A 16,224-nucleotide genomic window follows, 5' to 3' on the forward strand; every position below is an offset into this window, starting at 1 on the left:
GAAATTAACATGCCCAATCATTAAGCCAACGGTTGAACCTGGAGTCCCACCACATGCAAAGACATAGCTTTAGAAGACTGGCTCCCTTACAAAAGCCCAAGCAGCTACTGCAGATCTTCAGAGCTGGGCACAGAATGGGTAGGCAGGCTGGGGATTGCTTTATACTTAGGTCATTTCAGTCACTCCCATAGTCCCTGGTGAGACCTGTGAGTCACTGTGAGCCTCAGTTTATTATCTTACTCCTTTTCATACCAAAACATCATGATTTATTTCAACATTGACTAAAGACAGAAAAGAGGCCCAACCACCTAAGAAAACTAAGTGAACTAAGTGAACTAAGCAGACCATTTTTCTAAAAGGAATGTCTAGTTTTGGTAAAATGCATGTCAGGACACACTACTCCTCTTTACATTTTTAAATAGACAGTGTAACTATATTATCACAGACATTTTGGGGAAAAAAGGAAACCTTAAATCTTCCAGCCTTATATGATAAGTAGGGAAGGATTAGAACATAACAGAACTGAAAGACTAGATTTAGGAAGAGATTACAGCTAGAGTTTGACTAAGGATAAAATGCCAATTCAAATACAAATGAAATACCTGGGGGAGATCATTGAAGACCTCTGTTAGTGTAAGTCAGTTTATTGTATAAACTTCAAAATGTCATTTCTCTTCAAAAAATATGTCCAATAATTGTTTCACTGATTTAAGATGGCTAAAAACAAAACAAAACAAAACAAAAAACCTTAGTGTCTTACTGTGCAATAGGTGACTCCTAAGGTTCTTACTCACCAGGACTAACATGAGCAAATATTTAGCAAACACCGTATGTCAGACTAAGCATAGAAGAGAGATTCAAATGAAACCTAAGACCTGGTTCCTAACTATTCAATACCTATTCCTCTGTATTACGTGGTTATTTCAACGAATAACCAAGGCAGGGAATTCGACATACTGTTTCGTCAGTCAACTTGTGATAATAAAGTCTGAGTCACTGAATTTCATTCAAGTGCTTCAAATATATACTGTGATCAAAGAAAATTCCACAGCCCAAATCACAGAAAATGTCTTACTTTGTTTTATAGACCAGAACCTTATATAGAAAGGATCATTGAGTATCAATCCTCCAAAGGTATAACTGCCAACTGCACAAATTAAGAATAATTATCTATGTCTATATCTGCTTTTGATAATTCTCCAAAGTTATAAACAGCAGTATAAACAAGAAAATATTTTGCTCAGTCTAGCTAACTGTGAAAAAACAAACAAACCAGAATTCAAGCAGAAAGAAAGTTTTTCTTACATGTGTGGATATAGCTCTGTAAGATAGGGAGGTAGTTAGTGATAGGGGAACTCAAGAGCTAAAAAATTTTTAGCTTTAAGTTACAGTTAATAAGCTTAGTAATTAATATATATGAAAAGCTATTGTTCCAGGAAGTGGAAGTACAACCCACCCTAACTCCAGGAGATGCACAAGCAATTCAACCTTTGGGACACAGATAAAGAACGGATGCTAGGAAAGCTGCTGGACTGCAGCTTTTATCTGATTAGCCTTTTCTGTGAATTCCAACCCCCTTACCCACACTTTTCTTCTCTTTAAAAAAGGTCAGTTTGAGATGAGAAGTAAGACAGTCCTTGTAATCCACCATCTTCTCAGGTTGCCGGCCATCTGAATCAAGTACCCATAGAGATTCAATCCTTGTCTTTAAACTTATTGGTTCTAGTAGTGACAGGCAGAACAAATGCCAACTCTTCCTGTTTTAGAAGTTTCCAGAATAAAGAATGGAGTACACGATGAAAAGGCTGGCTCCCCCAGCATTCCACTAAGTCGCAGGGTCTGCGTGTCTCACAGGCAGCCAGGACGCAGCAAGGCCTCAGAAACGGAATAAGTAAGATCAGCACCTGGAAGACGTTTCTCCAACTGACTTAGACTGCACCACTGATGTCCCAGGGAAAATCAGGGCTGAAAACAGCTAAAAGAGCAGAAAATAAATCCCTAAAGTGCCAATTCCTTGTTTTTGCGCCAAACTCCAGAAAACTCAGGGACTTTCAGTTGGACAAACGGCCATGTGTGTGAAGAAGCAGGAAGGGCAGCTCTGAGGAGACACACTGCATCTGAATGCAGAGTATATTCCTCAAAGTTCCTGTGGTTGTTCAAAATGGAAAAACACAGTAACTATAGTACAACTTTAAATTCTGTAACTATAAATAAATATTCAAGTGTACAGAATACAATTTTGCCTTTTGAAGTAAATTCCTCAGTTTAAGCTAGAAAAATATATTATGAAACAGAAAATTATACAATAAATCCTTAGAAAATTCAGAATGATAACATACATAATAAATAAAATTTAAGTGAGGCAATTTTGTTCAGCTTCAATATACTCTATACCAGTTTGCACACAACTATTTTCTCTCACCAAAACAAGCCGTAGGCACAAGTTGAAGGAAGTCACAGAAGTCAGGGGTTCAGCAGCTACCTGGGTTTTACCTTCCTCTGAGGCTTTTGCAAAGGGCTGGTTAAAAGGGGTACTAAATAAATGGCAAATTACGATCTCACACCCTTATTTTTCACTTACAAAAATAAAGCATAATTAATTTCTGCACATAGAATGTGTGTTAGTATCATGACCAAAAAAGAGCTTGTTGAGAAATTAATGATTCCAAACATTTTTAAACACACAAATTTAATTATTTACTTCCCATAAACTGATCAAACATCTTCCAGAGTTAGTAGTAATGAGGCATTAAGAAATAAGACTGCTTTAAAAAATATATCTCAGACATTTGGCTAAGTGAATTTCATTAAGAGTGTGGCCTAAGAATGCCTCTGAATTTAAACCTAATGAACTTTGATATTTCATAGTACTTAAATTCAAAGAGAAGATGCATTACATTTGGGCAAAAACTGTATCAACTTACAGAGAAAACATACTAAATCATACTAATTTGTTCCTGAATATTAACATTCCAAAATCAAAAGCTTTCGACTGTCAGAAATATTAACAGAATAAAATATATCCCCTGAATAATTAGGAAAGACAAACTAGAGTATTAAAAGCCATTTAAGCTTTAGAAGAGCACTGTCAACATACAACATATGTATTCACTTCTAAAAGTTAACTGCAAAAAAAAGTCTTTTTTTTTTAGAAGAAAAATGAGACTTAGCAAATTGGACAGTTTTCCCTGACATACGTAAGTGGTGAGCAGAGTATTCTGATTAGCGACCTACTTTCAGGCTATCATTTGACAGCCTACAAGAATGATTACTAACAAAGAAACTAAATCTCAAAAAAATGGGTGAATAATCCACCCACTGAAACAATTTTGATTAAATATGAAAAAATGAATATTTGAAAAGCAGGAATTATAGTTAAATAAAATGATTAAAATGCAACATTTTTTAAAAAAAAATTAAGCTCTAGGAAGAACCAAAGTTAAGTTTCAATCTCAGAGATTTAAAAACATGAAATCCTATTCCCTAAAAAAGTAAAAGAAACCAAAAGTCTTAGGTCTTTTTGCTTTCAAGCTGTAAGAGCTCTGTTTGAGGGAGGAAATGGATAAATGCTCATTTTAAGAAATGCATGTTATATGCGGCTAATTCAATTGCTTTCAATATTATTCAAGCAAGCTAACTTTAAATGAAGAGATTCAAGGCTGTTTTTAAGGCATTCTAATGGCAAAATGTTTTCCCCTAAAAAGAATTACCACTTTAATAAATTTAATTTATAAATCTAAAATTCATACTACACCTAAGCCAAAGTTGATAACCAGTAAATAAGGTAATACAAAAAAGAATGGAAAAAGACTTACTTAGGATGAATAATTTTAATATGTACATTATTTAAGATACATATTCACATTTACCTTCTTGTATAATATGCCTTTTTTTAAAAAATATACAAATTACTTTCTCTGGATGCATATTTGGAAATAAAATTAAAAATAATTTTGTTTTCATTGACAGAAATATTCAGACATACTACTATCTGAATACAGTAACTTAACTACCCTAAGGCAAAAACATGGGGTTATTTTCAAATTATTTTAAAAGCACCATTAACACAGAATTTTACATTGATGTTGGCATTAACCTATGTGACAAATCAGTTAACCTAAACAGATTACAATTTTAAAAACTGGTGTTTTAAGAACAATAGTTTTACACATCAGTCATGTTAAAGAGCAACAGAGAAGCATTTATTTATGAATCATGCTAGAAATATTCTGATAATCAAGTCCATTATACTCATCTTAATTAATAGTGTTAGAAAGACAAGCATCAAAGGTTAATCACAAAACAATTTGCTATTAAGTTTCTAGATTTAGTTCAGTGAATACATAAGCTGAAACAGAACGATACAGAAACCAATTATACCACCAAGAACATCATTGTCAATGCATTTCGTAGACAACTACAGGAATGAGGAATGCCACTTTCTTCACTAGAAGAGGGGAAGCCAAGCAAGGGACTAGCTAGGAGCTGGACTTTGGGAAAAGGTCACATGGTTGCTCTGTATTGTTTGATCACAGCTGCCCCACTGCGTGTTAAGCCCTGGGTGAGCAAAGGAAAGAAAGAAAAAGGAGACTGCTTCGGGTTTTCATAAGCCAATGACTTCAATCCCTGAATCAAAGTTTACTGGTTATGTAAATCCAAAATGACACAAGTCTTTCCCTGAACCCCTTCATTCTGTGACGTACCATCAACACCATCTGTGGTTTCGCTTTCTTCTTCTTCTTCTTCTAGCATTTCAAAAGGAGTCATTATATCATAGAGAAATGAGAGGAAACCATAAAACCAATCTGAACTTTCCTCTGCTAAAATATTAAGGACTTCCTCAAGAGAATCAATATTTTCATTACTGCCATCTTTGGTCAGGCCTACATAAGAATAAAGGAAGAGAGAAAGAGAAAATAAGGACAGCAGTTAGGTGGAAAAAAGATGCCAAGGAAGAGTGATCTCAAAAAGGATGTGCATCATGGTCACAGAAGTTTACAGAAAAGATATTTTGGAAAATAAAGAAATCGATTAAGATGCACACCTTACAATCAACTCTCAAACGTATGAACTAAAGGAAAGGCACAATTTGACCAATCCTCACCTTTCCTACCAGCCCCTAACCAGGTTTGTCTTTCTCTAATTAGAGATTCTAGAGCTGAAAAACACAAAATTGCATCAGCCAACATCGACTGAGTATTATCAATGGGAAGAGCGAGTAACAGCAGTATGAGTAAAAAGACAGACATTCTGAGCCACCATCTTTGTTCACTTACCAACCAGATATTACCAAGAGTTGATTATACAAACATTTACATACCTCCATGCATATTTCTTGAAAACAGAAAGGTCCATTTCCTCAAACTTTTCCCCTTAGGACCTAGAGTTAACTTGAGAAACTCTGAAATTACTGGATTACTCTTCACAGCCTCCATAGATGAGCATAAATGCTCTCAAATTGTGTCTAAGTCAGATAACTGACTTATATTTTAACACTATAAAATATGTTAGCTCTATAATTATCTGGCTCCTGATACATGGTCCTTTGATTTTGGCCAGTAATAAAAGTCAGGCATTAATAATAATTCACTCTGCCTATCAATGTGAAATTTGATCGGGACCTTAGCCAGTCATTTGCAATAAGAATATTCCAAAGCTCTGTCCCTATTAACCCAAGAAATCAGCTTCTACTGCAAAGACCGCAGACCCCTGTTGTTTGTAAGTCTTAGTCCCAAAACAGGCCGCTATCATATAAAATAATATTATTTTTATCATCTTTTTGTTGTTCTTTGTTATTTCTTTTGCCTGTGAAGGACTGGCATTGGATAGGAAAGGTCTCTCAATTCCAAAGTCACCAATCCTGCCAAGCTCTAGATAGCAAGGTCTATAATTCTGAGGAGGTGGTGAGGATGTAGGGTTCTGGCTGTAAAAAATGTAAGTATCTGTGACTTCAGAGGTGAAATTATAACTGCCTAGTTTAGTATTTCAGGCTTTGACAACACAGAATTCCTCCATGTAGCCAGCAATGAAGACTGGCAGAGTAATGAAGAGACAATAGTAAGATAGTAAGTATAAATATTAAACATTTTAGTAAATTTCCCCCACTTTAACTGGCAGAAGAGCTGTATCATGCCATTCTTCATTTATCTGGGGAAGAGGGGACCACAAATTGCACTTAGTATTTATAAAACATTTTTGAATAACCCCTAACATTTTTTTCACTGAATTTAACAATTGACAATTGCTATGAACAGAGATCTATATTCCCACCCAAGACTCTGTGGAAACACATTGTTTCTTCCTCCTACCTTAAAACACTATAGCTGTGTATGCAAAATAATTTTTATTCTTTCTGATTTTCCAATACAAGTACTTCCAAATATCAAATATAAAATATAAAACTTGACTGCCCTTCACTATGATAGGCTGCACTGTATGACAAATATGCAAAAGTATGTAAACAAAAATATTTTACCCAATTATGCAACTTTCTTGGGATTCTTAAGATAACAGTACTGAAAAAGTTCTGGGTATACAATTCCTTAACCTCTAAGAGCGGGCTCAAAGCGAAGAGCAGGGTATGAAAGCCTGTGAACAGGCCATACCCGGTCCTTTTCTCTCCCCAGCTCACTCATGCAGCCATGAGTCCTCTTCCAGTCTATAAAGGTTTATCAAGGCGTCCTTTCTGTTCTCCAGCCATACCTGATGTAGTACCAACTAGGTACTAGTCCCAGGACAAAAGGTCAATCATACAATCTTTCAGTGGTATTACTCTAAGACTACGTTATTCTTAAGATTTAGTCCTGGGATCAATTTGCTATCAGTTTAATTTGGTAAACAAGTTGTTAGAGAATATATTTTCAAACAATGTTGTTTTCAATTACCAAAACCAAAATCAAGGATACTTTATTTTAGAAAATTTGGCCACAAAAATAGGAAGCTATGTAAACTAGAACAGGCTTAGAATATTTTCAAAGTATACCTAAAGGGTTATGGCCAGAAACAATGAAATAATAAAATGAATGATGGCTATTGATCTTGATATACTCACACATATTTCATTCTTTCTATTCCACAAGAAAAAGCAAACCTTAAAATGAGAAAGAAATGCCAACAGAAATGCGTACATTTTCTCAAATTGATAATATTTAAATGTGTGCAGGTTTAAGAATGCAGAAAGAAATGCCAAAGCTATTCAAGTTAAACAATCTCAACTATTACCACCCCTACCATGCCAAGCTCTCCCCATAATCTCCAAGTTCCCACTTTTGTTCATCCCTTTCGATACTCTCTGCCTTAAATCCAAATCCCTTCCCTTCAGTTGTCTCTCCAATGAGAATGCACTCACGGAGTTGGGCTTCTTTTTGGGCATATGCTCACTGAATTTGCTCCTCTATAACCTCTTCCTGAACATACAGAGCCCATTAATGTCTCTGTACCCCAAGAATTTCACCAGGCTTCCTTTCTACCTGCCAGTAATAGAGGCATATCTAAACTGCAATAACCTCACAAACTAGGAAGGAACTTCAGTCATAAACTTCAATTCTGGTCAAGGCTGCATTTCATGCAGAGAATTCAAACACCATAGCAATAAGGTCAAAGGACATAAGTGAGCCAAACCTGTGGTTTGTTCCATCTTTACTGAAGCCATAAGCCAACTGTGAATTAGTACATATATATGGCAAAATTGTTTATCTGAGCCTCTGTGCACTTGGTAGTCAAATTACCAAAATGAACTGAAATTCACCAAATTTAATTACATCTCCAAATATATAATGCTTATTAAAAAAAAGTTATGATTCGCCCACACCCTGTGTGTCTACCTACCTACCTGTAAATGGCAATATTCTAAGTTATAAGTAATTAGCCTGTTAATGGTTGCTCAAAAGCCTTAAAGGAAATAAACTCTTGAAATCTAAATGTAACACTAAAAATCAAGTTATTAATATAAGTCTGCTATACCAATCAGTGTTTTATTAAAAAAAAAACATTTAATTTTAATACTTGGCATTTCCTATCTGACAGACCAGATAATTGATTTAAAGCCAAAAAAAATCAATAACATAGAAATAGAAGTAATATTTCTAAAAATGAGGAACCTTGGCCCACATGAAGATATTTTTAAAATTAAAAAGCTTCACTACTCAGAATCCATCATTTAATATAAAGTAATAAAATGGTGCAATAAACCATTTATAGGCAAGCAAACCAACATCGTTCTGATGTTAAATTCCACATAATTTTATTTGTTTTGCATGCCAAGGATTATAGTCTTCTGAGATTCACTATATTTATATAAACAAATTTAGCTATGTAATAACAGAATTACATAAAAAACTTCATTAAGGTTAAGATAGAAAAAGGAATTTCATAGATAGTGAGCTTTCACTGTTGAGCAATAAATATAATTCCCGCTGAGCAATAATAAAAAGTAAACTAAATTTAAGAAGCTATATTACATTTAATCACAACTAAACCCTTATTTTTCATATGTAGGACTTAATGTTTTATAGAAAGTTTAAGATAAATCTACTGAAAACAGTTTCATTAGTTACAGATGTGATATCCTCTCATTTTTTTCATGTCCATAAAATACACAGAAAACTGTGTGTAGAGGAAGAATTTCTTTGTGCCATTATTTTAAATGTAGTGTATAATGCCATATTCATTATTATTCTGGAGACTTTAGTACAAACAGTTTGAATACATATTATGTTACATACTAAAGCAAAGGAAATGATGTGGTTTAGTAAGCGGAAACACATCTCTCTCCAGGCCACATTACAGAAAATGTGCATATTAAAACCAGTACCATTCTTTCTAGTAAAACAATATTTTAAAACAAATGAGGGAATATCACATATTTATTTACTTATTAGAAGAAACATCTCAATGATGAAGACAGGTAAAGAGAAGGGCTCAAGACTTCCAAAATAAGACTGGCCAAAAACTACTAATTCAGATTTTTAATGTTACCTTTATAATATACACAGTACAATTTTAAGATGTTTATTACCACTTTTTTATTTCAAAATAAATTTATGTAACCTTTTAAAACTTTACATTTTGAACTGGAAGTGAATTTTGTCAAATGATGCTAAAGAATGCTGTAATTACCATATATGAAAACAGACTGACACATTATCTATATGTTCAAATGTTAAGTTCAGAATAGAAAGTGCTTTAAATCTGAAAAATACGTATCAAGTTGTTATACTTATTAATAGGGTATGTTAAAAGCTATGTGCTATCCACTTATAAAAGTAAATTGAAATGTGATTCCATGGAAAAATAATTAAGCTATTTAACATTTCAATAAGAATAAAACATATGATGTAAGCAGGAAAATATCTTTCATAAAATGTATACAACTGACATAGATATGATCAAGGGAAAAATATTATTTTGTTTCCAGCATTTTACCAACACTAACAAAAAGTAAAATGTCTACTTGCCTAATAAAACTTTGGCATCATCCACATCAAAATCTCCATCACCATCAGCATCATAGACTCCTAGTTTTCCTACAAGAGGGGAGGAAAGACGGGTAAGGGAACAAAAGGAAAAACAAATTTAATAAGCTATACCACTAATTGGAGTCCTTCACATCAGCCATAAATGTTACCAAGCAATACAATTCTTTGCTCTTTTAATCCTGAAAAGCAGCGCTAAATGAATATCTTACCTAAAAATCATGGGCAATTCACTTAGAGACTCAGGAAATGTTCACCTAACAAATCTAAGAAATATAACTGAGATAATATTTTCCTTATAGGTTTAACAATACTCTGACTTAATCATTTCAGATTTCTTTTCTTTTAAAAATTATACTGATCCAAATATTTTAGGTAAACTTTTCAATATATACAAAGAATAATATTGACCCATTTCTACCATCACATGAAACAATGCTTCTAAAGTATGAAAGTTCCACTATCAATATTCAAAACAAAAGGAACAAATACCAAGACTCAAATAAAGACTAAATAACTGAATTGAGTACAAGTACTAAAAATTAGGGGGGCAATTAATTTTATATTTTACTATAATGATTTACAACAGAAACATCATAAATCAACCTTTAAAAAAAAAGACTTCTGAAAATAAAGTATGTAAAAGTGGTTTCCTGAAATCACAGAGGAAAACTTAGTTATCCTTAGTAGTGGTTGGCATTGGCCATCTACTAATAAGAAAAAAATAAGGCTTAAAACGGATAACCTGAGAAGACAATACTACCAGAGCCCTTCCTGATAAAGAATAGTAAATATGTATCTTAAGGCTTTGATAAAGTTTTATCATCTAGGAGCAATGTTACATTTACCATTTCAAATGAGTCAAATACATTCAATTCTTTAAAAAATATCCTAAAATCAACATGATTGATAATTCACCATTGGACAATAACTGTGAAGAGACATAATAAATGTATAGCAATATTTTAGACAACATTCACAAATCCATCCTTAGCCCTAAAAAACCACTTGGCAGCACTGTTACCACTTCTTTAATAAAAAGTGTATTAAAATATTACAGAAGAGCAAACAGAACTTTTAAGAGTAGAGCAGCTATGACCCATCTTTACCCTCACGGAGCCCTTGTTCTACTTAGGAAAGCTTACTATGTAGAATTCTGATTTAGAAAGTACACACATCAAATATGACAAGAATAATAATGGAGAGTTACTATTTCTATTGCTAAGAAAATGAAAAGCACATTGATCTTCAGGTCGAGGTTACATGTAGCACAGAGCTCAACGTTAGAAACATGAAAAATATTATGATGTCTGACAAACTTAAAAAGGGACATTGGTCCTATCACTTATATTCTCTGATACAGGTGACAACTGAATTAGCAGAATAAGGATGAGATTTTAGAGACTCACACCAGTGAACTTAGAATGCATCTCCAATAGCCTACCTTGCAGTACCTCTGATAAGTTATAACGGAAGTCCTTTGCTTTGGCTGCATGCATGTAAAAACATGAAAATTGTTACTTGTGCTTAAATGTACAAATATTTGAAATCTCTTGTTTTGTTATAGACTTCCCCTAACAACATATAAGTCAACAAAATCACGACTTACATAGAAGTTTGACTCTACACTAAAATACTTTGCTAGTCTATCATATACCAAAAATACTTAAATAAAAATGAGAAGCTTCAATGAATGGCAGATTACACATAAGTATATTTTCCTATTCTTTGCCTTTCCCCCCACCTCAGAAAGATGGCTGTAATCTAATAAGTAAAGCAGTACAATAGGGCCTATGGAAGAGAGAGGTTTCTCTGTGCATCAGTGTACGTATAGAGAAGTGTGCATTTTGTTCAGTGACAGGGTCCACAGTTTTCCCTGAGTTATTAAAGAGGAAGGCCATTTATTCACAATAGCCAGAAGGTGGAAACAACCCTAATGTCCACCACTGATGAACGGAAAAGCAAAATATTCCATACAATGGAATATTATTCAGCCATAAAATGGTGTATTAAACCTTGAAAATATTAAGCTAAGTGCAAATATTAAATCACTGTGTGATTCCATTTATGTGAAATGTCCAGAACAGGCAAATCCACAGACACAGATAGTGTATTAGTGTTTGCCAGGAGAGAAAAGGAGCGGGCAACTGGGTGTCCTGGAGGGAAGGGGCGTTGGAAATGCTCTAGAAATGATGATAGCACAAAATGATGAATATATTACAAATCAGTGAACTGTTGACTTTCAAATATTTATGGTATTAAGTTTTCTTATGTGAATTTCATGCAAAATTTAAAAAAGGGTGTTGGTTAGGTCAAAAAACAGTATGCCTCCAAAAATGACAAAGAATCATTAATGCAAACACTCATGAAAAATTGCAGTGATTACAAAGAGAGAAAAGGAAAAAGGAGGAGAAAGGAGGACAACTATCACAAACAACGGGGCAACCTCCTCACCACAGCACACTGACCGTACCTACACACACACACACATCAGTTCCATCAAAGACACAGAGGGGCGTGCTTCGAAAGGCTCGCTAAGGCAAGGTCTCACGAATGGTACGTTTATGATCCATTAATGGATCCTTAAATAAATTCAGTGGTTCATACCAGTAATTTTAAAATTTGTAATATAAAAGAATATAAACAATGGAGTATTGCTTGCAGTGAGAGTAAGTACTGTTTAATAAAACTTTTCTGTGTGATATATGTACAATATAAAGCACCCCCCCTTTTTTTTTTTTTTTACTATGGAGCATGTTCAAAGAAATTGAAAAGCTGGTCTCCAAGGTAATGCTGATAACATCCCTTTTTCCACTCTACTGAGAAGCACTGAAAGGCTACAGAAATTAACAGTATGAAAAAGATACTGATAAATCTTTAAGATTACTAAGGGATGTAAGGGATGTCATTGATGCTCTTACAAATCCACATAAGAAACGATATCAAAATTCTTACCTAAAACTTCTTCATAATCAACAAGATCAAACCAGACGACAGCTACTGATGTCCAGACTCCCAGCAATGCAATGACCATAAACCATGTAAAAAATGAACTTCCAGAAAGTACTCCTTTCTTTCCATTCTTGTGTCCTCCATGCTTTGTGTCTATTTAAAAAGAAAATGATGTACCTTGTCATGGTGTAAGAAAATACTTTATCAAACACGTCTTTTCATTGAATTATTTCTCTAGTAATTTGATAATACTTACAATGGTAAGTCATTTCAAACCTGTTATCATATAAATTCTTAAAACATGTTACACAAAATAAACATTTAGTAAATGAAAGATTCTGCTTAGACTCAACACAATGTATGTAAAACCCTAACTTCTAAGTAATGAAAGAAATAAACTATTGATGGGCTAATAACTTTTTTAAAAATAAAATTTGATATAATATGTATGTTCCTTCCTTCTGGATTCTTTATCTAAACTACCTGAATACTACCTCCTTCGAAGTTCAGAGCATTTACTGACAATTTAATGAAATCATACAGAAATGTAATCAAATCCTGTTCTCTGTCCCATTTCAGTTTCTGTAGAACCTTAAAAACTCTGTTAACTGTCACAGAAAATATCTTCCCCAAACCACTCTATATTTTTGGCCAAAGAGGGACAGAAGAAGGAAAGAAACAATTTATCGGACTAGTGATCTGCGAAGGAGAGAAGTCAAACAGTGCAACAGTTCAGCCCCCTCCTTTACAAGACCCACTGGGCCCAAGGGAAACAGGAAGAGGCTCATTCACAACTGTTCTCATTGCAGGAAACAGTTTTGTAAACTGCCGCTACCTCTAAGTGTCATTTATCATATTTGACATGTTTAATATACCTTACATTCTTCAGGAAATAGTCTTCTTACAGCCAAAAATAAACAAAAATGATGAAAGTCAAGTAGTAGTAATTTAAAATAGTGAACACTGTCCTTAAGAGGGAAGCCTATCATTTTCAAGTTTCTATTTTAAAAGAACATAAAAAATATAAATATTAATAATTAAGTTAAAAAGGTATGTCATATCCTAAAATACCCTGTGAGAAAAGGAAAAGTTTATCAACCAGGTAGAAAAGCAGGACACCGCCTTCTACTTTTTGAACACGTGTCATCTCTATCTCTTCAAACTGCTTCCACGTGCATGGCTGCATGTGATCCTCACAATGTTCGTGCCAGAGTCTCTCTAGAGGGCATTTCTGGATGTTGATACAGGACAATGCTTCCTCCCGTGTGGCTGTTCATTACACTGCAGAGCCGCTGGCTTCCCTAGTGTCTGCTAGTCCCAAAGATAATAGCTCCCAGTGATTATGACAAGAACTCTCTCAAACATTACCAACTGTCCTCCACAAGGGCAGTGCCTGGTAGAGAACCACTAGGAATAAGGACAGGAAAAATTGTCTCTGTTTGTAGAGAAAAGATTAAATGATTCACCCACAGTCGCCAGCACAAGTCAGGCAGAGCCAGGAACAAACCCTGACTTCACTGGACCCGAGTTCTGCGATCCACGCACGAGTGGGCCAAATGACATGATCTCCAAAGACCTGATGCGCTCCAATTCACAACCTGCTTTCTGACACCTACATCCAGTTCTAATTATGGTAATAATTTCCAGTGGCTCAAATCAAAAATCCACTGCCAATTCTTCTGGATGAAAAAAATAACCTTAAATTCTCCTTGTTTAAAAAATATATGCATTTTTTCAAACCAACCAGTAGATCAACTTTTCAAAAGGTGCCACAAACACCAAATCAGTCTGAAAGTATACGTGTACGTGTGCGTGTGCAGACGCACTCAAACATACACATCTTTATCTACATATCTATATGTAAGTATATAAAATTATGATGACTGAGACATATTTCATTGTTAAAGAAAAAGTAAACTTTCTTTTCAACTGTTCTTTAAATATTAACAGACTGACCAGAAAAGGGCCGGATTTATAAAGAATCATATGGTAAATTCACAAAAGTATACTTATCCAAAAACATATGGTCATCTAATTTCTTTCTAATATGATCTATTAAAAGTCTCCTAAAAGCTGGTTATATAAAAACATAATTTATACAATAAAAAATACTTGCCAGGCAGAAGCTGCATATTAAATCCACTTAAAACATACTGTTTCATTACCTGAATATCACCATGAGAGGGGGAGAGGCCAGGTGAAAATTTCTGCAGTGCTGGTGAGGGGGAATGATGGTTTTTGGTATTTTTATGTGCCTTAAGCACAGAAAGATAAGAACGATATAAAATAAACCACCCAATAAATTTTTTAAAAAGGAAAAAATGAGGAGCTTCTGTGGGGGCACAGGAGCACCACAGACACAGTAGCAGTGACATGCGTTTCATTTATTAAACATCTATACACACAAAGACTTTTTAAATACTGTATAAGAAAACCTTATTTCCATATAGCATGTGGATATATGCATACACACCCATTTGTGCAGAATACTTACTATAATAAAAATAATGCCTTCTGGAGTATTCATTTACTCCCAAATACAGAACTATAATAGACTATAATAAAATTATAATGACTAAGAATATTGCTCCCTTGACTACTCGTTGCCTCTAAGAAACAAATTTAAATTTTCTACTTAAGATGAGAGTAACATTGCAAGAAAACTGGGTTCTTAACTCCTCTCGGACATTCTGTAATTGACACCAGTGTCTTGTATTGTTTCCAAGTAACTAGAAAATAATAAGGCTAAATATAGTTCATCCTTTTATTCATTCACTGAACATATTTATTCAGCATATGTGTTAGACATGATATAATTTTTACTCAATAATTACGTTTTCAAAATGTACCTAGATAAAAGTACATTCAAGATGATGCTATTTACAGAGGTGAGGGAACAGGTAGAAAAGGTGAAGGGAAATAAGAGATACAAACTTCCAGCTATAAAATAAATGTCACAGGGATGTAATGTACAGCATAAAGAATATAGAATAGTAAAATAACTTTGTACAGTGACAAGATTTATTGTTGTATAACTTTGCAAGCTATATAAACGTTGAATAACTGTCACACGCCTGCAACTCATTACAGTATTTATTGTATGTGTACTATACTTTAATAAAAAATTTAATAAATAAAACTTTTTAAAAAGACAACAGCTTCAACAAGAAAGAAAAGACAACATTATTTATCAATAAAATATGCTTATAGAACAAATAATCATTTGATTTCAAAGTTCAGTTCTTTCTCCATTTCTACTGCTTTCTTGGCCTGTCGGGGTGACACCCATCCAGCGATTTTCAACCACTGTACCGCGGAAGGCACACCGGCGCGCTGCCAGGGATTTTCAAACATGCAGTACCTGACTATTTAGTCAGGGGCACTGACCTCTTTTCCCTTCGGTTGCCAAATAAAAAAATGACAACAGCCAACACAACTATAGCTGTCCAGTGTGAATGTATCAAAATTATACCTTTTTTTGGTCAGATTGGCAAAAAATGTGTTTTTTGGTGTGCTGCAGAACTTTAGTAATTAGTTTATGTGTGCCATGAGATAAAGAAATGTTGAAAATTGCTGCTCAACCAACTGAACTACCTGGCCAGGGTTTCTATGTCTTTGTTGAGGCAGAAATGAAGGAGGATAGTTTCTGAGATTCTCAAAAGGGAAGTATCATTTATCCAAGTTAATTCAGAAATACTCATTGAAGTGTTTGACCTGCAACACCAAATATAAGTAAGAAGTGGAAAAAGGTTTTTAAAAATAATTATATAAATTCATGCACCAAAACAGAAAGAAGGCA

General features: G+C 34.1%; 1 protein-coding gene across 18 annotated transcripts in view; it reads right to left on the minus strand.

Moving 5' to 3' along the window:
• The window catches only part of ASPH (aspartate beta-hydroxylase), a 205,666-nt gene that overhangs the window by 160,896 nt on the left and 28,546 nt on the right, over positions 1 to 16,224 (minus strand). For 6 of the 18 annotated variants that reach the window (XM_054590175.1, XM_054590169.1, XM_054590170.1 and 3 more), the window contains exons 2-5: positions 12,429 to 12,578; positions 10,918 to 10,962; positions 9,456 to 9,524; positions 4,704 to 4,883 (exon numbers count right to left, since the gene is read on the minus strand). In XM_054590175.1, coding sequence (XP_054446150.1) covers positions 4,704 to 4,883; positions 9,456 to 9,524; positions 10,918 to 10,962; positions 12,429 to 12,578 — 444 coding nt within the window. Of the gene's footprint in view, positions 1 to 3,851; positions 4,884 to 9,455; positions 9,525 to 10,917; positions 10,963 to 12,428; positions 12,579 to 16,224 lie in introns of those variants that run through there. The other 12 variants (XM_054590184.1, XM_054590185.1, XM_054590179.1 and 9 more) reach the window with 4 other exon arrangements.

Source organism: Pteronotus mesoamericanus, unplaced genomic scaffold (assembly GCF_021234165.1).
Source record: "Pteronotus mesoamericanus isolate MK-2021 breed Mesoamerican mustached bat unplaced genomic scaffold, CSHL_Meso_final scaffold_174, whole genome shotgun sequence".
Lineage (NCBI taxonomy): Eukaryota > Metazoa > Chordata > Mammalia > Chiroptera > Mormoopidae > Pteronotus > Pteronotus mesoamericanus.